Genomic DNA, 22,655 nt, shown 5'->3' with positions numbered 1-22,655 from the left:
TAGAGATGTATTTAAAGAAAGTTTTTAATTGTTACTGTAAATCAACAGTCTGAAAGTGAAACGTGGGCAACAATATAAAGACCTGAAAATTGCATATATGAATCAGTGTTTACAAGTTTTTGAACCATGTGCACATCCCCTGTCCGGATTTCAACATCATCACACATAGGCAACTCTTTTAGACATATCACTGGTTAACCTATATTGGCCATTAAAACGTTACAAAAACACAGAAAAGAAAGAGAGTCGCCCCAGAGCGTGTGTTGTGTTTGCAGAGCCGAGTGCTGACCCCCACAGTCGAGTTTACAACCTGCTGGAAACGCCCAGCAGAGAGCCCAGCCCACATCCAAAAGGATTGCCTTTGCACAGCTGACCAACTGTAGGCTCAAAACTAAAATGTATGCGATCACGTGTTGCAGCTGTGACTTCAGGCAACTAAAAGAATAATAATAACATCACATATTCAGACTGTATGTGAGGACTTTAAATGGGATGGCCTCTAAAATGGGACACAGCTTATGTTATTTATAACAGCAGAGGCAAAACCGACGCCAAATTAGCCCACGAGAACTCATCTAAATACACTCCCTGAATGCACATACCATTAAAATACTATACAAGTATACAGAATTATCGCAATCTTTCTGAAATATCCAACATTTCTTTCTTTATGTAACTAACTTATTATTTTTTTCAACAGCTTATTGAGTGCAGTGCCAGCGCTTCCAGGCTCGGCACATTTTGAGGAAAGTGTTCACGTCCGGATCCAAAGACACTGGCCCGTTCACTTTGCGCAAGACAGTGAGGCAAAAACCAAAGAAAAACAGAAGCAGGCCGGGCCGCTCCTCTGTGCTCCCAGGACTGGGAGGCCGTCGCGGCTTCCAAATGAATACTTTCACAGCCATGCGATACTTGAAGTGTTATTATCCAGCATGTAATTCAAAAGAGAAACAAGTCTTTCAGAGTCCTCCTCCATCAGGGCTGGCCTCGCTCCCATCCGAGGAGATGTTACTTCCTTCAGCATCTTTCTTTCGTCTCTTGCTGCAGTTCTCCGTCTTTCTCCCGCTCTCGCTCCTCTTCTAGAGGATGGGTTTGTCTGTGCTCCCACATTCGCACCGCTCCGTCCCACTGGAGACAAAAAAACCATCACAGAGATAGAATCACACAAACATGATTTGAAAGCCCTGCCAGCACATGCGGTTTCTGTTCCCCAGTTGTTTTCTCATTAACTTAGTTTAAAAGAATCAACCTGTGTACGCCAGAACAATAGAGCCTCTCATATGATGTCCCTGATTCAGGTTCTTCTCCACAGAGTATTTCATTCTGGGATTTTAGTTGAATTAACCAAAAATCAACAAAAAGCTACCAGACACTCAGTTTTCTTAAACTGCGTGAACATGAAGTAGCAATTTCACTGGGAAAGTAGTCAAGTTAAACTCAAGATATGCAACTTTAGGGCAAACATCACCACGTGAATAAATCATGACATGTGTGCTCTACAAGAGGAGTTTCAAGTGATGTCAAGCCCATTGGTTTCTTAAAATGTGGTTCATGTTTTCTGGTCAAAGATGACAGGATATGGTACAGAACATATTAGTATGCAAGTCCTGGGGGAATCAAGTGTCAAGTGTCAAGTATTTTGTTCACTGAAATTACATTTCTTCTTGAGGGGTAATTTTCCAGAGAGTCTGTCAGTGAGTCATGTGATTGATTATTTGCAAGAGTCACTGTAGAATTAGAGCGGTGGTCAGGAATCATCTCCTGTACCAGTCTGAACAAACACACTTTTAAATGAAATGTTGAAAATATTAACTGTATAGGAACAAGCTATTATTTGATTAAAAACATTAAAAGAAAAGTATATTTATTCTATCTAAAAAATGTATCATTTTTTACATTCTATCAAAATAAAAAAGTAAATTAAAAGTAAAACATTTTTCATAAACTGAGGCTGTTGATGATGTCAATGTTCAAATCATGAAAATTTCAGGATGTCTTTTTTCCTGTAACCAGAACATTTTAGGTCATTTTGTAGGTGGCGTAAAGGGAAATGAAAGCTTTCATTTTGCTTTCCATTTCTGAAACCAAATTACTTTGACATTTTGTACCATCGGAAGAGAAAATGCTCAAGTGTCTAATTTAGTGAAATGCGTGAATAGTCTGTTCTTTTCTTGCCTTAAAATTAGAATTCTGTTCCTCGTCTAAATGCGTCTGTATCTCATTACTGGACTGCAGCTCGCCAGGTTTAAGGTTCATCAACTAAGCACCTGCACTTCTTCCGTGAATCCTTCCTGTGGTTCAGTATGATCATTAAGATGACAGGCTGTCACGCGTGGACAGACTTACCGAGCTGCTGATGATGTTGTCCTCGTACGGGTGCCAGCTCACGTCCCTCACGCAGGCGTGATGGCCCGACAGTCTGGTGACCACCGCGCCGGTCAGCACGTCGTAGACTGGACACACACAAACATTTCAACCACTTGAGTCTTCATAAAACAACTGGAGCCCGTCAATTCAGCCAGAGTCTGACAGGGTTGAGGAAGATCCCAGACGGACAGACTCACTGATGATTTTGCCGGTGGAGCAACCGGAATAGATGAACCTCTGCCCGGTGCTGAATTCTGGAGAGAAGCGGCAGCGGATGAGCGTATGCAGAACGCCGTGACCGCGGTAGGACATCACTGACGTGTCGCCCGTCAGCCTGTGTCTTTTTAGGGCTGCAAGGGAAAGCAGGTTCAGCAAAGTTAACAATCAGAACTAGGGATGGGCGTTATGGACAAAAATATTTATCATGATAATTTCTGGCATTTTTCCCGATAACGATAAAAATGACGATTAAAAAAATACCAATTCAACTCCACCTTTGTAACTATAAATCTATCACCACATTCAGTCTTTGGAGCCCCCAAATCACTGCTCTAAAAGAATACTAAATGCTACTAAACTACACCAATTAAATGTAATTGATAAAAACCAATTAAATTAGTACCTGTACTGCAAAACTGGAATGACTCAAATGAAACAAGTTTGAAATGTAAGAACAGATTCAACATTTATTCAAACTGTATGGCTTAAACAGCTGGATAACAGTGCAAACAGCAAAAGTACCACAAGTTTTCCTAACTTATAAAACCACAAAGTAGAAAAAAATACAACCTGATAAATAAAGAAACAGGACAAATAAATAAAAGTTCACAGAAAATAAAATCCAATCAGTGATGACCTCTTCTAATATAAATAAAATGTGCAAATTAACCTGTGGTTGGAACATGCCACAAATTAGATACTATCGCAATTTTTTTTCGTAATAGTCAAAAAAGCCTACGCCGTAATCTGCGTTGATTTAACGCAGAACCATAAATCAGCTTTACACAAAAACGTCATCAACTGGAATTTATCGTTTTTACTGCGAGATGGCAAATTCTTACCGTGGGGAAATTTTTTGACGGTATATCGTGAACGGTAAAATATCGCCCATTCCTGATAAGAACAGTGTGGAAAATAAAAACAACACAAATGTATCTTCTCCCTCCTACTCTACTCTGCTCTGCTCCTCCTCCATCTGACCTCCATCCTCACCTCTCTGGGGAACCTGCTGCCAGCGGTAATCCCAGTTTTGCTGGGTGACAGCCAGGCGGGAGGCAGCCAATCCCTCTTTAGGCGAGAACTTCCTGACATCCCACAGCTTGATGGACTGGTCCTTGGAGTTGCTGATTAGATAGCGGGCATCTCCCTGGTGCAATAACCACATGAGTGAGCGCCAGATGTGAAAAGGGAAAAACAACAAACATGAATGTAAAAGCAGTATATCAGACTGCGAATGCTAGTACCCTCATGTTTTCATCCAAACTTAAAGGGGACCTATTATGAAAAACAGGTTTTTTTCTTGCTTTAACATATATAAAGTGGTCTCCCCTCAGCCTGCCAACTCAGAGAAGGAGGAAAGCAACCAAATTCTGCAGTGTCTGTACAGCCGCCCGGATGAGCCGTCCAGTGTGATGTGGATCTACGAGCTGTTCAGATTCTGCTCCCGTCGTTACGTAACGACGGGAGCGATTTACATCGGTTGGCCTCCGATGCGTGAAACCACACCCACAAATAACTCCACCGGCCGGAGCTTCCGCCATTTTTTCGTAGCGTGTATCGCGTCATTCAGGCAGCCAATCAGCACAGAGCCTCATTAATTTATCTAGCAAAAACATTCAAAAGCTTGTTTTTAAGACATTCAAGGCCTGTTTAAAATAGGTATTAGATGCCATAATAGATCCCCTTTAAACATTTCATCATAGTGAATACTGGGTAAACAACATTTATTTTTTCAATCGGCTTTCATTCATTTACTAACTACTTCTGTAAGACTACTATTTTGTTTGGAATAAAAATATAAAGATGTAAATTACATATTTCTTTTCCTTTTGCTACAGTAGAAACACCGTTCCTCTTCTCGCCCCCTCCTCACCTTGCTGTGGATGAAAGTGATGCCGTCTCGGTGGCCGGCCAGCTGTCCGACAGGCTGCGGTCTGTCCTCCCGCAGCGTCCGTCTGTCCCAGACCTTGCACAGGGCATCGTCGCTGCCGGAGAAGAGCAGCTGGGACGAGTTGTCGGCGAACGCCACCGCGTTCACGTCGTCTTCGTGGGCATCGATCTGATGAGGACGGACGCAAAAGAAAGCAGCTGTTTTCCTTGGTGAGGTTCAGGTGAAAACCGTGAGTGTGTGCTTGCATACGGGCACTGAGGTAACAGGATTCACAGAGACAGCAGGACAGGGAAGTAGCAGATGGTGGAGGTCGGCGGCTGGCTGCTACACAGAGGGTGTTTGTGGGAGGTGGGTTTAACCCCGACTGCCCCACTGCAGGGAGGAGATGGGCTGCTAAATTAAGAATGCAGGATACTGTAAAACCTATGGTGAGCCTGCACAGTTTTACGTCCGCTACGGGTGCAGTCAGCTCAAACTGCTCCAAGTGAGAACTGAGAAGTTCCCCCTCGCCCCCGGTTGCATTTACATCACCATCACGAACAATGAAGCAACTTAACAACTAACCAATGACTGGTGGACGAGTGAAGTTCACTTCAAGTTCAATTCCTTCTCTCATTAAATCACCTCTGCTGCTTTATTCCTCTCATCAACATTTTAACAATGACTACAAGCTTTTATGAAATTGTGTATTCCCGTTAGGGATGGGCGGTATGGACTAAAAAATGTATCACGATAATTTCTGGCATTTATCCCGATAACGATAAAAATGACGATAAAAAAAATACCAATTCAACTCCACCTTTTTAACTATAAATCTATCACCACATTCAGTCTTTGGAGCCCCCAAAACACTGCTCTAAAAGAATACTAAATGCTACTAAACTACACCAATTAAATTGAATGAATAAAAACCAATTAAATTATTACACCTGTACTGCAAAACTGTAATGACTCAAATAAAACAAGTTTGAAATGTAAGAACAGATTCAACATTTATTCAAACTGTATGGTTTAAACAGTGGGATAACAGTGAAACAGCAAAATTATCATTGTCCTTCAAGTTTTCTTAGCTTATAAAATCACAAAGTAGAAAAAAATACAACCTGATAAATAAAGAAACAGTACAAATAAATAAAAGTTCACTGAAAATAAAATCCTATCAGTGATGACCTCCTCTAATATAAATAAAATGTGCAAATTAACCTGTGGTTGGAACATGCCACAAATTAAGACACTATTGCAATTTTTTTTTTTCGTAATAGTCAAACGTTATATCAAAATGTAACAACCATTTCCTTCTGTTTTTGCAGACTCTGCATATAATAAATGATGTTTGCTCCTCGTCTCTCTTTTTAAATCCAAACCAGTTCCAGATAACGGAGTCTCGTTTAACAACGAGCTCCTCGCTCTCAGATCCGCCTTCAAACATGTTTGTTACACAAAAACGTCATCAACGGGAATTTGTCATTTTTACCGCGAGATGAAAAATTCTTACCGTGGGGAATTTTTTTGACGGTCTATCGTGAACGGTAAAATATTGCCCATTCCTAATTCCCGTATAATGTATGTTCACTAATCTCTGTACACTCTTGTCATCTGTATCAATCAGCATACAGCCGTGTCTCAGGTGGTTCAAAGATACAGACGCTGTTAGAGCACAATAGGGGGCAGTTCCTGCAAAAAAAAAAAAGGAGGGGAACTTCCCTCTGTAGTTAAAAGAACTATGAAAAGGTTCCCGTACTCCCAAAGCTCCAATTGAGAACAATAAAAAGCTTTCTGTGGTCTGAAATCACCTGATGTCTGGTTCACAACCACCACAGCCGGAGGCACAAACACACAGAGGTGGATGCAGAAGCGGGGACTGCAGGTGCACTCACCTTCAACGTTCGCTTGTTCTGCTCCAGATCAAAGACGTACAGGCAGCCATCGTTTGCTCTGGAAACAAAGATAAAAAGGAAAACTTCTCACTCAAGGTTCATACGAGTGTGCCGACACTTGAGAGATGACTCTGCATCTCGGGAAGAGCCCTAAGCCCTGCTCAGCCAGCTACTCCCACAGGGAAGAAAAGCAAACGTACTCACCCGCCCAGGATCTCTTTCCCATCTGTTGATGCAGCCAGTGAGAACACACAGAACCTCCTCTCATCTGGACTACACACACACACATACACACGGTTGTGATGCATTAGTACCAGCACAATAATTGAATCACAACAACACGGTCTACTATATGATATCCAACATCAAAAAGCTTCACAATGACACACATCGTCTCTTAAACATTGTTACTATAAAGAATACAATGAGGTTAATGGCGATGCTTTGTTGAAATAATGGCCTCCATTTAACAGAAGACACACACAGATAGAAGATGGATGAGGAGGTGTCAAGTTCTGAGAGCGTCATTCATCCAGGTTGCAATGAAGGGAGAGGAGGGCCGGCTGGTAAGGAATGATAGATTACCTGCTCTGTAAGTTTATAAGTTACTATGAGGGAAACACTAACTTGAGGTCCAAGGCGGTGTGGTTTTCACTGTCTCCATCTATACTGCACAAATGAACTGTGTGGGAGACACAAACAGAGGATACACATGACCCACGAGCACTCGTCAGTTCTGGCTCGCTTTGCAAAGCAGCAACAATCAGACTCATTCATTTACTAACTAACTCCTTGTTTCATAGGTGGTTAATAAGCTGATGGCTTTACAATGAGTACAGTGAGTAATTTGTTCGTGATCAATTATTCTTGATTAAGACGTCATCAAAATGTTCCCATGTTGAGAAAAAAAAAGTAAAAACACTGCATTGTAAGGCTGCTCGTTTGATCAGCATCTACCGTGCATACAGTCAGGTATGGAAATATTTAGACAATGAAATTCTTTTTCATTTGTAAAATCTTTATTCAAACATATATAAGTTACTGTCATATAATGAATAAAGGTTTAAAGTGCAGACTAAGCATTCCATTTAGAGAATTTGACTTAAAGTTAAAGGGCCGGTTTAAAAGTTAAAATTCTCTCTAAGCGGTGGATGTATGGAATAAGTTGGATAGGGATTTGAAATTATGTAGAACCTTAACCTTATTTAAAAAAACATTGAAAAGAAGGATGATTTCCTTATATCAAATTAATGAGTGGTCATGCTTGCTATGTTGATTTGGGTATTTATTTAATTGGTGATTTGATTTGATTTTTTAAGGATGAAGGTAACATGTAGACTGCACCTTTATTTTAAAAATCTTTTTTATTTCTTGAGGAATTTTTGTTATCCCCATGGAGGCAATTTGTTTTACTGGCAGTCTTTCTCTTACTTCTTGCTTTTATTTCATTAATTTAATTAATCTTTTTGAGGGTAGGCAAATAATAAGCTTTGCTTCAGCCTACATCTTTTTCGGTCTAGATGTTATTTGTATATTGGAAACTTTTTTGTAATGTTTTCTTTGAACAGTGTATTCGCTTTCTTGTTGTCATTTTTATTCTTTTTTTTGTCATGACCGAAAATAAACTAAAATAAAAAACTAAACTCTTATGTGGAACCCTCTTTTCAGGGGCTCAAATAGAAGAGTTGCCCACCAGTTCACATGGTGGTTTGATCCCCGGCTTCCCAAGTCTGCATGTCTAAAAGTGTCAGCTACATGAGCAACAACTTAAATGTAAATTTAGAGAATTTACTGATTCATGGAGGGCTGTGGGTGTTAGGTTACTGGTGTGAACCCACAGGATGTGGTCAAAGGAACTGCGACCACCTGAGAAACAGGCTGCATAAACTATAACAATGATATGTTCAATTTTGGATTTAGACTTTTAAACGCCTACACCTTTATATTCACAACAGTCAATGGTGTAGTGGACATGCTTGTTACACATCAAGCTGTCAACATAACCTCGCAACAGTCCCAGGAGATTTGACACAATAAGAAAGGCCGTGAAGTCTCAACTATAGCGTCTCAAAACTAGGGTGAGTGAATGAACAACTGAGAAGCAGTTTTTGAGGGAAAGTTAAAGATGATGGTGATAACTGCTGCAGTCATCAAACAACTGCCACGCAGTGGAAACAAATATGCACTTACACAATGTAATGTGAGGCAATAGCCTTAAAAAAGTACCAACCGTATAAGAAAACTGGCTACTTACATGAGACTGAGCAGAGGTTATACAAGTATGCGGCTGAAAAAAGAAATGAAGGTCTGCAGATCACATTACATCAGCCCTGGCTGGGGCAGATGAATGCTGTGGCGAAATAGATTGTGTTTGCTGTGCAGGACGTGTCTCACCCAGCGGTTGCCTTCAACCTTTGGAGAAAAGCTGCTGTCTTTTCAGCACTATCTGATTCATTAATTTATATCAAAAAAACAACTACTCAAACCTGGATTAAAAAAAAGGAAATCCTATAAAAAGGAGCAATTTTATATAAAATCCCTGAAAAAGACAGATGTTGATGTTTTACTGAATAGCTAATAACAACTAATGTCACTGTAAATCTATTTCCATACCCAAATGTACATTTCCGAATGAAAACATGAAATTCAACACATCAGCATTCCTCGACTCCGGTCCTCCGGGGCCACAGCCCTGCATGTTTATCTGCTCAAAAACCCCTGATCTAAATGAACGAGTAATCAACCGACTTGTGCAGCCCTTCATTTCAAGCTGACAGAGATCCATTCAAGAAGAAAGCAGCGCTATCACATTTTAACTGGCGGCTTGTTGGTAGTACAAGTATAACCAAAACTAGCTTTGTTAGGCAACAACACAAGGAGTCCTGTATAGAAGATGATGAAATGTCATGCTTGGCATGGACAAACATAAATGGTACAATAACTGACTGACTGACTGACTGTTGCTCTCATCATGCAGCATCTTACTGGCCCCCCATCCTTACTGTAGTCAGACCAGCTGGAGTAGAGCACGTGCTGGGCGTCGGGAGTGAAGCAAACGTCCAGCACGCTCCAGCCCACGTCACGGGCCTTCACCGTCCGCCGTAGGTGGAAACGCCCTCTGGTGGTGTCATACAGGCGAATGTTCTGGTCTGCAGAAGTTCATTATCATTATATAAGAATTAAAACAGCCCTTATTTTGAAGTTTCTACAAGTAAATGTCTCATAACCATAGGACCCGTGTGGTTTACTCAACTCTCTGTACACACCAGACCCTACGATGACAACACTTGAACATGCATGCACAGTTGAAACCAGAAGTTTACATGAACTGTATAAAGAGAAGCATGACTTAGATTTCCTTAGTATTTGGTAGCATCGTCATTAAACTGTAGAGCTTCATTGTGTATTTGTAGATCTAAAAAGCGCATATGACAGGGTACCGAGAGAGGAACTGTGGTACTGTATGAGGAAGTGTGGAGTGGTAGAGAGGTTTGTTAGAGTGACATGTATGAGAGCTGACGGTGGGAGGTGTGCCGTAGGTGTGACAGAGGAGATCAACATGGAGGTGGGACTGCACCAGGGTTCAGCTGTGAGCCCTCTCTCGTTGCTATGGTGATGGACAGACTGACAGAGGAAGTCAGACAGGAATCTCCATGGACCAAGATGTTTGCAGATGACATTGTGATCTATAGTGATAACAGGGAGCAGGTGGAGGAAAATGTGGAGGTAAGAACTGGAAAGAAGAGGGATGAAGGTCAGCTGCAGCAAGACAGAGTACATGTGTGTGAATGAGAGGGACACAAGTGGAACAGTGAGGTTACAGGGAGATACAGATAATGAACGTGGAGAATTTTAAGTACTTGAGAGTCAACAGTCCCAGAGCAAAGGAGAGTGGGGAAAGGAGGTGAGAAAACATGTGCAGGCAGGTTTGAACGGGTGGAGAAAATGTCAGGAGTGATGTGTTACAAAAGAATAACAGCATGAATGAAAGGAAAGGTGTACAAGACAGTAGTTACACCACAAGTTGCATGGTTTGGAGATGGTGCCTCTGAGGAAACGACAGGGGGCAGAGTTAGAGGCAGCAGAAATGAAAATGTTGATGTTCTCTTGGGGAGTGACGAAGATTGATGGGATCAGGGACGAGTGCATCAGAGGGACGGCACATGTTAGATGTTTTGGAGGTAAAGTCAGACCAGACTGAGATGGTTTGGACATGTAAAGATGAGGAATAGTGAGTTTATTGGGAAAAGGATGCTAAGCTGGGAGTTATCAGGCAGGAGACCCAGAGGAAGACTAAAGAGGAGATTTATGGATGTAGTGAAGGAGGACATGAGGTTGGTTGGTGTGAGAGAAGAGGATACAGAGGATAGGGGGAGATGATACAGATGACTTGCTGTGGCAACAGCCGAAAGGAAAAGAAGAAGTCTTTGAACAGAATAACTTGGGTCAGATGTTTTGATTATCTTCAACAAGCTTCTCACAAGAGTTTTGGCCTGTTGCTCCTGACAGAACTGGTGTAACTGAGTAAGGTTTGTAGGCCTTCCACACACACACCTTTTCAGCTCTGCCCACAATTTTTCTAAAGGATTGAGATCAGGGCTTTGTGACGCCACATCACCTTCATTGTCTTTAAGCCACTTTGTAACGAATTAGGGTCATTGTTAATTTGGAAGACCCATATGTGCCAAAGCTTTAACTTCCAGGCTGATCTCTCGAAATGTTGCTTCAATATTGCTACATAATATTCTTTCCTCATGATGCCGTCTATTTTGTCAAGTGTACTTCATAGTTGGGATGGAGTTCTCAGGCAAGTTTCCCCCTTTTTCCTCCAAATGTAATGATGGCCAAATAACTACATTTTAGTTTCATCAGACCACAGAACATGTCTCCCAAAATTGTGGTCTTTGTTCCTGTGTGCATTTGCAAACTGTAATCTGGCTTTTTTACAGTGCTTTTAAAGCAATGACTTCTTCAGCTCACGTCAGTACAGGACTCCTTTCAATGGGGATCATGATACTCTTACCAGCTTCAGCCAGCGTTTTTACTAGGTGTTGTGCTTTTGTTCTGGGATTGATACACACACTTCGCAAACAAAGCATGCTCATCCCAGAACCCGTCTCCTTCTGGAGTGGTATTATGTCTGACCTTTCCCATAGCGTTTATACTACACCTTCAGGCATCTGGAAATTGTACCCTAGGATGACCCAGATTTGTCGAGGTCTTCTTTCTTTTTATAAAGTGTATGTAAACTTCTGGTTTCAAGTGTATTGAAAAGGGTGTATTACCAGTAACTGACTCCTAATTGAGTGTTTGTACATTAACAGAGATACTATAACGAGGAAAACATGTTTGATAAGTCAAATGACATGGAGGCTGGTGGCACGCTGTTGGCCCTTGTCTGCTAACATGGTTACAAAACAGAAAGATATTAAAACAAAAGTGCACTTTATATCAGTAAACAGTAATCAATTTACTATTTAAAATTACATTTGATGGTTAAGAAAAGTTTAAGAAAAAAAAAAACGATTACTTTAAAAGGTATTTTAGAGATTTATAGATAGAGATGCACAACAGTTGATTTGGTGGTGTTAGCACTTGTAAAGAATAATTCTAAGATCTGACTTAGGCCCTTGGGGTTCTCTTGTTGTATGTCTTTATTTACCTTGGCAGGCAGACAGGAACATGCTGCCATCCTCACAGTAAACTCCGCAAAAGGCTTTCTGCTGGTACGAATCCTTGTGGGACACATAGTTTGGCAGGAAACTGCAAAGAACCAAACAGGCCAGCATCATAATGTGTGGTCTTCTTCATGTCCAGTGCACACAGACTATACGGATATTACGTTAAAAAATGTTTAAAAAGATATATAATCACATTTTATTGCTCCGGCTGGAATTTTGTACACCTACATCAGCTGAGTGAGATTCTTTGAAGAGCACTTACTGTGTGCGGATGCGGCTGCATTCTCCATGGGAAAAACTGGAGCCTCGACATCTGCCTTGTTCCCTCTGCGCACAAAAGATCCGTTTAACATTTGATGGCAATTATCAAGAGAAAAACAAAGTGATTAAGTCATTGCAATAATACACAGAGAAAATAAGATGCAGTTTATTGTTTATAAAAGTACTTTTCTAATGGTTGCAATTTGCCAACAATTTCTTTGCCATCTGGCTTGAATTTTTAGTGTGCAACTGTGTCATCTGACCTCTGACAGCATGTGGGTGAAACTGTGGCGGCCTCTCATGGAAGACGAGGCGGTGGCCAGCAGGATCTGAGTGCGGATCTCACTGCGGTCCAACTCATTTGTGTCAGGCTGGGTGTCCACTAATGGGAAAGGACATCAGGAGTTCAACTCTCACATCAAAATTTCAAAATGTGACGTCCCAATTTGTTTGACAAGCTGCAAAGCTCACAAGAATTGACAAGTTTTAATGTGATAAAGGTTTCACAAACGATACACAGATGTTTAATAAACATGGGATTCACTTTCTTTACTTGAGTAAAGACTATAAGTTTTAATTTAGTTTTTATATGATTCAATGCACATGATCAAGTTATACATTTTGAAAATAATATTTTTAACCTCCAGAAATAACATTTCGGTTGAATCTCAGAGAAAAACAAGATCTTATACATGTTTTACATCTTTAAGTGAAAGCTCATGAACACATAGAGGGGAGGATGGATTCTAATTAATTTGAAGGAAGACGACACACATCACACAGTCCTGCAACAAGACCTAGATGATTAAACACAGTCTTAAACTCTCAAAATTGTTTGGCTGCTGAAAATGTATGTTCTAATAGTATACTGAGAAAAAAATATTGGGGGACTTATAAGAGAATTCTTGTTTTTTTAATGGTTTATATCGTTTTCCGCATTAAACAAACTTACAAAACGCACTCATAATGAGCCATCCCATAGACATGGATACAGTTATCTTTGCACCTGTTGCATTTGTGGGAGTTTCTCCTCCAGAAAACAAAATCATAAAAGGGGATTATTTACCTGAATCATACAGACTTATTGACTCAGAAAAACCTGTCTTAAGCTCTCCCATTAACATGGATGATGTAGTTGCTGCATGGAAGATGCAGAACACCAGAGGCAAGAGACAGTGTGTGACGGAAGTAATTCTCCATTCAAGAAGAACCAGAATGACTGTTAACTCACGTCATTCTTAACAGATGGAGGAAAACATAACCTGGAAGCGCTTCCTGGTAGAAGACATACAAAGGAGTTTTCCATAGTACTGTCTGTAATCTTCTGTCTGATCATTTGTGCTTTCTGTGGTTTTAAACTAGCATTTCATTGTTCATTCTCCAGGCATTGACAAACAGCATAAGCTGTCATAATCATAAGCTTTCCAATCTAGAATAAACCTTTTAAATATATTCCAGAGTGAAGTTTTAGTACATTTATTGGGAAGTTCATTTAATATCGAGTCGTAAATTTGTGGATTGGTCTTATATTCTCCTTCAGTATTCTACTTCCTTCCTGTCGCTGATCTCTGAATGCTGCCCACACAGACGTAACAGACATAGTTGCCAAGTGCGCTCATTATAAGAGACTTTGGGCTTGTTTTTATTTTTTTCGTGTAGTCCCTTTTAAACATAAGAAATCGGGGGTTGCGGGTTTTGGGGCTTGTTTTTTGCTGAGCTTTTGTTTATTCTGGGCTTGGACGTACAGTACAGACCGAAAATTTGGACACACCTTCTCATTCAAACAAATGGAGAAGTGTGTCAGAACCTTTGCTCTGTACTGTATGTGCCATCTGTCCTTTAAATCAGTGGTCCCCAACCTTTTCTGAACCGCAGACCGGTTTAATGTCTGACAATATTTTCACGGCCCAATCTAAAGGTGTAGTTGATAAAAACTAAATAAAATGACAAGATCAGCATTAAAAACGATGGTATTTTCTCTATAGTAATAATAATAATGAATAATAATAAAACATAATTTTTGAAAAAATAAAATAATGGGAATTGTAAATTACCTTTAATATGAGTATTTCTATAAATGTGTTTTTATGTCTCATTAACGTTATTTAAAGCCAGGAATTATTTTATTTATTAAGGAGACCGATATTTAGTGCTTTTATTTTGAAGGCGTCTTGCCGAGACCTTGTAAACATCTGGCGCTTCGGACTTTAATGGTAAAAGTTTAACGGCAGTAGAAAGTGTGTCTGAAAGACTAAACTTGTGTCGGGAATGCTAAAGTGGTGCCTAACTGACACAAAAAGCACCTGACTGATAAGGATTTGTTTTCTTTGCAAATGTTATGCCGTATTTATGTAGATATTGAGTTTGGCTGTCATGGTTACTCATGTATTGTGGTTAGCGGTAGGCCTGATTTATGGTTCCGGTACCGGGCCGGGGCCCGGGGGTTGGGGACCACTGCTTTAGACTGCGTAGTGTATTCAGTCTCCTATATCTGTACACCACTCTGACACTGCTCCAGCCAATCATCACTGACCTGCATTAACTGACCGCCATGGGTGTCTCACCTGTGGAGGTACGACCCTCTTCCCAGTGAGAGGATTCAACACCCACTTTTTTTTCTCCAGTTCTGCACAAATGGCTTACAACAGTCGCTTACTTTCTCTTGCCCCTCTGTGTCTGCTCTGTGTCTGCGCTGTGGCTGCTTCCTTCTCTTCCTCCCTCTCCTGTTGTTCCCTGAAACATGACACCGGCTTTGAGTGTGTCGATGATTGGCTTTCATGCCTTTGCCCCCGGGGGGGTCGAATGAAAACACCGCCGCGTTCAAATCACATGACCCATTTACAATGACGTAGCAGAGAGACGCAGCCTCAATGAGTCTGAAACCTATGGTTTCAATTTGTGTAGAGAGAGGACCCCTCAAAGTATAAACAAGTATTTCAATTGTGTTAATAAGCCAAGAAAATCAGAGATATGATTAACAATATACACCATGCTTTTTAACTGAAAATTGTCCTCGAGTTTGGTGGTGCAGGAAGAAATGGAAAAAACAGGCCATTCTCTGGAAAGCACTTGCAAGCAAAAGAAAAAAAAAAAGACCCCCCTCCTTCCTATTGGTGGAAAAATGCACCACATCAACCAATCAAAAGCCAGGGTCACAAATGATGTTATTGTTGAATTTGAAATAAATGACAAAGTGTTTAGGTATTTGGCTGTGATCCTTGAATCACACACACAAGATCTTTATGACTAGTATTTATATGTGTTGTTAATTCAACAAACCAGCCATGTGCTCTTGGATACATACCCTTATGTTGGACCAGATGCATAACTTAACCAGTGTGCAGAATCTGGTGCCAGAAAAAACATTAATGCTCCACCGGTATATTTATCGTAACTAAACAAAAATTGTCTTTAAACTTAAATACAAGTCAAATAAATCGATATCGAATTGTGACCTTGGGGATTGAAATTGAATCGGTTCTAAAAATCAGCAATGATTCCCAGCCCTAATCAGGAGGTCTGCACTACTTATGGTCCTCCAAGTGGACCACTTCAGTCATTATCAAATTGTGGATCAGCCCACTTAATATATCCAACCACGCACCCTCTCTCAGTGTTATAAAATCAGGTTAGTAGATTCTTAAAGGGGACCTATTATGAAAAACACGTATTTTCTTGCTTTAACATATATAAAGTGGTCTCCCCTCAGCCTGCCAACATGGAGAAGGAGGAAAGCAACTAAATTCTGCAGTGTCTGTACAGCCGCCCGGATGTGCCATCCAGTGTGATGTGGATCTACGAGCCGTTCAGATTCTGCTCCCGTCGTTACGTAATGAAAATGCGATTTACATAGGTTGGCCTCCGATGCGTGAAACCACGCCCACAACTAACTCCGCCTAAAGCCGCGTTTATACTTGCAGTTCAGAACGCGTACGCGAGACGCAGGATACGCGTGACGTCACGTCTCGCGTATCCTGCGTATCCTGCGTACATTTGACGCGTCGACGTGCACGTTCTCAAAAAGACACTGAACGCGTACGCGACCTGCAGTTCTCGCTCTGGCCGCTAGTATCGCTGTTCCCGGTCTGATCCCGGCTGGCACGATTATGCTGCTCTCCCCTGGAGAAAGTTCCCCGTGCATATATTTATGCAATATTTAACTTCCCCCCAGGGTTTCCGTTGTCCGGTAAAATATGCCGAAGTCCGGTATTTTATAATCTCTCCGGTCAAAATACTCACTGGTGCTGCGGGACTAGAGTCCCCGGGAGTACCGCGGATGGCGAGCCCCGGCCGCCGAGCCCCGGCCGCCGAGCCCCGGCGACCGAGCCCCGGCGACCGAGCCCCGGCGACCGAGCCCCGGCGGAGGTACGCGCCGAGCCTCGGTGCCTCCCGGAGCCGGGAGGAAGCGGAGCCGGAAGCCAGGAGTCAATTGACGGGACTTATTTTATTTTAAATACTCTGTTTTTCAATAAAAATACTATTGAATGACTTGGAATCATATTAGGAACAATACATTTTTTGACCATGTTAATCTTTCTTATATATTGACATCTACTTCTCCATATGAACCTAAAATTAACTGGATTTATTGTTTCGTCATTCTTGTTGAGATGGGTGAGGAGAATGCTGGATAAATTAGTCTGGAAAGACTATCCACTTTTGATAATAAGCAATAATAATAAGATAAGATAAAATAGTCCTTTATTACTCCCTCAACGGGGAAACTCACGTAGCAGAAGTACACACACACACACAGGGAAGGGGGTAAAACAGTAATATAAATAAGTAATACACATTAAAAAAAGAGTAATAATAATAATGTTATGGTTTTCTTTAGCTTCCTTCTAGGCACCCAGAGCTTTACAGAGATCATTATTCATTCACACACATTCTCCCCGGTGGTAGCTCCGTCTGTAGCCGCAGCTGCCCTGCAGACTGACGGGAGCGTGGCTGCCATATCGCGCCAAACGGCCCCTCCGACCACCACAAACATTCATACACACTCATACACATTCACACGATGTTATAATCTCCTACATCATCCAATATTGTCCTGTAAAAGTGTTCGTTTTTCTAATCTGCTACCGCTGCTGCTGCTACTACTTCTGCTACTTAATATAAGTAGCTTTTCCAACTGTTGCTCTGCTTACTGCCCCCTATCGGTCACCATCGGTATGACAGGCTCTACTCGGGTGGTACGCGACGTACGCAGTGGAGCATGAACAGACACAAAGCAGGCTACGCAGGCTACGCAGGTTACGTGCGTAGAGTATATTTCCGGCTTTACACTTTCGTAGCGGTGTATCGCGTCATTCAGGCAGCCAATCAGCACAGAGCCTCATTATCATAGCCCCGCCCACTCAGAACCCCACATAGATAATGAGGTTAGAGACTGGGAAGATAAAGACATGGCTCAGAGGCTAAAATTCTAATTTATTTAGCAAAAACAATCAAAAGCTTGTTTTTAATACATTCAAGGCCTGTTTAAAAAAAAAGGTATTAGATGCCATAATAGGTCCCCTTTAAGTAAATGTATGGCAAACAGTGTGGGAAGGAGTTTACCTGGTGGATTGTAGCGGTCCCCGAGCCGCCCCTCCAAGGCTCCATCGCTGTCCTCGTCAGAGTCGGAATATGACTGGACGAGCTCCAGCTCTGTGGCTCTGCTGCCATGGACCAGTCTCACCTGGCCCCTGCACACACCAGTATATCATTATGCAACAGCCAATACATTAAAGCCATTGTAGATTAATCTATTTATCTAGTAATCTATTGGAGTAATGATGAGCAACGGAAGGAAGAAACTCTGTGTACATCTTCAGTCTCAGACTGAAACGGAAAGACACCAGATTGTAAAAGGCTTACTTTGGTGCAATTAGCGTCTTTTTTCAGTGAACAGCTCTACTGTAACAGATGGAAGATCAGTAGCTCAGTCAAAGGTAGCCGAAAGCTGACCCAAGTGAGAAATGCAAACCTTCTCATTTATTTCACCTCCTCTAAAGCCTGCTGTCATTTGTCTTTGTAGGGGCCATGCCACCATCAAAAATCAGCTCAGTGTTGCTAAGCCCTAACAGAATATTAAAATTCATACCAGCTTCTCTATCTGCATGAATACAAATCTGGGAAGAAATAAAAAGGTCTATAGCAGCACTGGACTATAAAGAGTAAAATATTTGCTCTCTTGGAGGAAACCTAATAAAACAGCAATGTTTTCTTTTGTTTTGTGACATCTAATAAATGTCTTCATAGCAGCTACTGCAGATGTAACATTTATACTTCTTTAAACGGTAAATAGTCTCATGCATAAAACAGCTACTCTAGCTTTCTCAACAAGATTTAATGATATTTACTTGAAGACATGGTACATAATGAAGGGCTTTATGTGCACATCACACTTCCACAAGCTACTCAGACATGCAACGTGACCCACAAAAAAAAACAAAAAAAAAACTGGTTTTAAGTTCGCTCTTCAAAAGGAAACGTACAGCATATGGCAGGATTATTAAAGTAAAATGCACAAGACTACAAAGGTGCATTTCTGGATCTCTTTGCAGTTTCCCCAAAATATTTAATTAATACGTCAGCTATGTATGCAAGGATCATAAATTTAACTTTTGCATGCAATATGTGTACACTATATTGGAAGTGAAATACTATGAATGGTGGACAATAACAATACAGGTTGGCTTAAAGGGGACCTATTATGGAATCTAATACCTATTTTAAACAGGCCTTGACTGTCTTTTTGCTAAATAAATTAGAAATTCAGCCTCTGCGCCATGTCTTTATCTTCCCATTCTCTAACCTCATTATCTATGTGGGATTCTGAGTGGGCGGGGCTATGATAATGAGGCTCTGTGCTGATTGGCTGCCTGAATGACGCGATACACCGCTACGAAAAAATGGCGGAAGCTCCGGCCGGCGGAGTTAGTTGTGAGCGTGGTTTCATGCATCGGAGGCCGACCTAAGTAAATCGCATTTTGGTTACGTAACGACGGGAGCAGAATCTGAACGGCTCGTAGATCCACATCACACTGGACGGCTCATCCAGGCGGCTGTACAGACACTGCAGAATTTGGTTGCTTTCCTCCTTCTCCGAGTTGGCAGGCTGAGGGGAGACCACTTTATAAATGTTAAAGCAAGAAAAAACCTGTTTTTCATAATAGGTCCCCTTTAAAGTACAATGCACCAGACCACAAAGGTGTCTGGTGCATTTATGCATCTCTTTGCAGTTTCCACAAAATATTTCATTAATACCTCAGCTATGTATGCCAGGATCAAAGATTGTCAATTCTCTGTTGTTGTTTTTTTAATTGTAACTTTTACATGTAATATGTGCAGACTAATATTGGAAGTGAAATCCTATGAGGTGAAGGTGAGGCAGCGTTCAGTTATTCTGCTCTGCACCTGCGGTACTCTACTGCCCTTCGTTTACAGCAACTTGTGCTTTTTATTATTTTACCTTCTTTTCTCATAATTTTATTTGTTATTTACGGTTTAATTGTGTCTTGCCGCTTTTAATGTTGATGTAAAGCACTTCGAATTACCTTGTGTTGAATTGTGCTATACAAATAATAGTGGTGGGGAAAAAAAAAATCGATATTACAATATATTGTTGCGCTCTCTGTCGCAATAAATAATCGATAAACTGACAGAAAATATGGATATTTTATTACAACACACATAATGGATTTACGCGGTTGTCACCGCACTATTGTTCATGCACTTTAATTTGTCCAGATGTACAGTGTTTACATTTACAAGACTAGCAGGCAGTGAGTTACGATGCAAAATTAAGTTGCTTACTGACTTTTCGGTATTAGAAACAAAGTGTGAATTTGCACTGTCAGTTCTGTTTTCGAATAAATGGTTGGAATTTAATGCTTTTTAGTTTTTAGTTTTTTTAATCCGATTCATCGAAAAAATAATCGACAGATTAATCGATTATTAAAATAATCGTTAGTTGCAGCCCTAATATTATAGTTATCGTGGGCCACATATCGCCACATTGAATCGTGAGTTACCCGTATCGTCCCACCCCTAATAAATAAACTTGCCTTGCCTATGAGTGGTGGACAATAACAACACACACAGGTTGGCTTAAAAACAAACAAAAAAAGAGATGAAAGGGGCACGTTTATCCATAGTTCTCCCAGTGTGGTATTCTGATCTGGAGACCCCGGTGTTCACCTCCTGAGTAGATAAGCCAGCACTTCAGCCAGGTCCACGTCCTCCTCTGAAGCGGGCTGGCGGTCCGCGGTGCGGCGGCCCCGGCCCCCGCTGCTGCCGCTGCTGCTGCTGCTGCTGCTCTGGCTCTGGCTCTGGCTCTGGCCCTGGCTCTGGCTCGGGGCCGCGGCTCCAGACGGCTCTGCCGGGCTGCCACTGGAAGAGCCTCTCCCACCAGACATCCCAGAACTGGACTGCGAGCCCATAGACCGGGGGGCGGCCAGGGACGGGCTGGTCTACCTGCAGGGAGAGGTCAGGTGAGGCTGTCAGCTGTTTGTTTAAGCCTCTGTACTTTGACTTCCTCGATACAAACACGTCAATCTGTCAATCGATGGGCTCATTGGTGCTGCAGGTTAAGCTGATCGCGGTTACGTGTTTGTCGAGCTAAGAGCTAACGGGCTGATGGCATTAGTTAAGGTTGATTTATGGTTCCGCGTTGCACCGACGCAGAGCCTACGGCGTAGGGTACGCGGCGACGCACAACGTACGGTGCGCGTCGCCGCGTACCCTACGCCGTAGGCTCTGCGTCGATTTAACGCAGAACCATAATTCAGGCTTTATTACCGTCTACCGTCCTCCTGACAGCTGCTTGGTCCCGGTCCCGGTCCGACCTTCAGTCTGCTACAGCTGCAGCGTCAGTGCAGTCTGCCACACATCGCTTATATCACACAGCAGAGCGGACGGAGAGCAGGGCCAGTGCTCGGGTCGCCATGTTGTTTACAAAAGTGTCGGGAGGAGAGAACCCTGCGCGTGCCCCTGCGCTTCCCCCGTCACGTGATCAGCTCTGCTGACGTCACTGGGGGGGGGGGGGGGGGGGGGTTGTAAATGTTTTCCTCATGTCAGGATAAAAACACGTTTGTCTTCTGTCACATACTTACTTTTTATTTATTTATTTTTTTTGCTGTGTTCGTATTGTGTTTATACTTTGCCAGGTATGTACAGGAAAAAAAGAGAAAAAAGTAATGGAAAAAATTATAAAACATCTTTGTCTGTACCTACTTTTAAAGCGACACTACGTAACTTTTCCACCTTAATATCATATTTCCAGAGTCATTGTGATGGTACATCAACTTCCAACAGGTTTAATGACACCTCTGTCATGGTCTGAGGGGGTCTGTTTCACATTCACTGGCACTATGTAACTTTGAGGAGCATGGTAGGAACCCTGCCACACTAAAAAACTACAAATCGTTACGACTTTGACTGCTTTACGGCATACGTCACTTCCCCCTCCTTCCTGATTCGCAGTCGAGACGAAAATGGGCGGGGCTTGGAGCGCAGCTCCGCAGAACCCTGTTGCTGCGTTATGGCTGCAGCAGCTCCACACAACAGACGTGGGGAAAAGATCCTAATGGTTTAACTTTTCAACGGTTTCCTGCTCGGAGGCAGAACCACGGAGACCAAGTATCTGATATAACAAAGTAAAAGAGTCGTCGGCTCGCTTTGGATCGCGGCTGTAACGACCAAACACCGGCTTCCACACAGTAAAGCCTGAATTATGGTTCTGCGTTAAATCGACGCAGACCTACGGCGTAGGGTACGTGGCGACACGCAACGTACGGTTCGTGTCGCCGCGTACCCTACGCCGTAGGCTCTGCGTCGATTTAACGCAGAACCATAAACAGCCTTAAACCACAAACACTCACACAGACGGGTCGGATCAAAACACGGGTTTTATTCCCCACTTCTCCAGCTAAAAGCAGTTGCTGGCAGCTCTCTGCAGTGCAATTAACCCCAATCTTCAGATAAAACTAGTTTGTTGAGGAAAAAATATTAACTCTTATTTGTAGCTGCAGAGGAAAAAAATAATCTCACGAGGAAAACAAAAATAATCACGCCTCGGAGCCTCTTCAGCATAATATAGCAGTCAAAAAAAAGAAAAGATAAGTAAGAGGGATACAAAACATGTACTGTATGTTGTACTATTATACAAATTTATTGAAACACATGGGTCTTCAGTAATGATTTCATATGGATCCAGAACGTTAATAATCATTATTTTCTCCTTATACCGCCCCCTTGCTTCCTTGTTTAAGGTATCCCGGTAAATTCCAGTTCCTTTCCAGCAGTTTAACATCTTTTTTTTCTGTTCACTTGGTGAAACAGAAAAGCGTCCCGTCTTCTATCAAAACAAAT

At 41.9% G+C, this 22,655-nt stretch overlaps 1 protein-coding gene across 1 annotated transcript; it reads right to left on the bottom strand.

Moving 5' to 3' along the window:
* Positions 1-6: 6 nt before the first annotated feature.
* dcaf11 (ddb1 and cul4 associated factor 11) lies at positions 7-21,274 on the bottom strand. Its single transcript, XM_061713934.1, has 15 exons — positions 21,084-21,274; positions 20,484-20,759; positions 17,859-17,986; positions 12,560-12,678; positions 12,298-12,362; positions 12,017-12,117; positions 9,357-9,503; positions 6,982-7,036; positions 6,559-6,627; positions 6,355-6,412; positions 4,460-4,645; positions 3,580-3,733; positions 2,565-2,717; positions 2,347-2,453; positions 7-1,128 (listed from the first exon to the last, which is right to left on the bottom strand). Exons 2-15 carry the CDS (start codon positions 20,723-20,725, stop codon positions 1,018-1,020), a joined length of 1,695 nt encoding a protein of 564 aa, XP_061569918.1. The 5' UTR covers positions 20,726-20,759; positions 21,084-21,274; the 3' UTR covers positions 7-1,017.
* Positions 21,275-22,655: the final 1,381 nt, after the last annotated feature.

Source organism: Cololabis saira, chromosome 22 (assembly GCF_033807715.1).
Source record: "Cololabis saira isolate AMF1-May2022 chromosome 22, fColSai1.1, whole genome shotgun sequence".
NCBI lineage: Eukaryota > Metazoa > Chordata > Actinopteri > Beloniformes > Belonidae > Cololabis > Cololabis saira.
The sequence above is the reverse complement of the archived record's forward strand: the minus strand, read 5'-3'. Positions and strand labels throughout refer to the sequence as shown.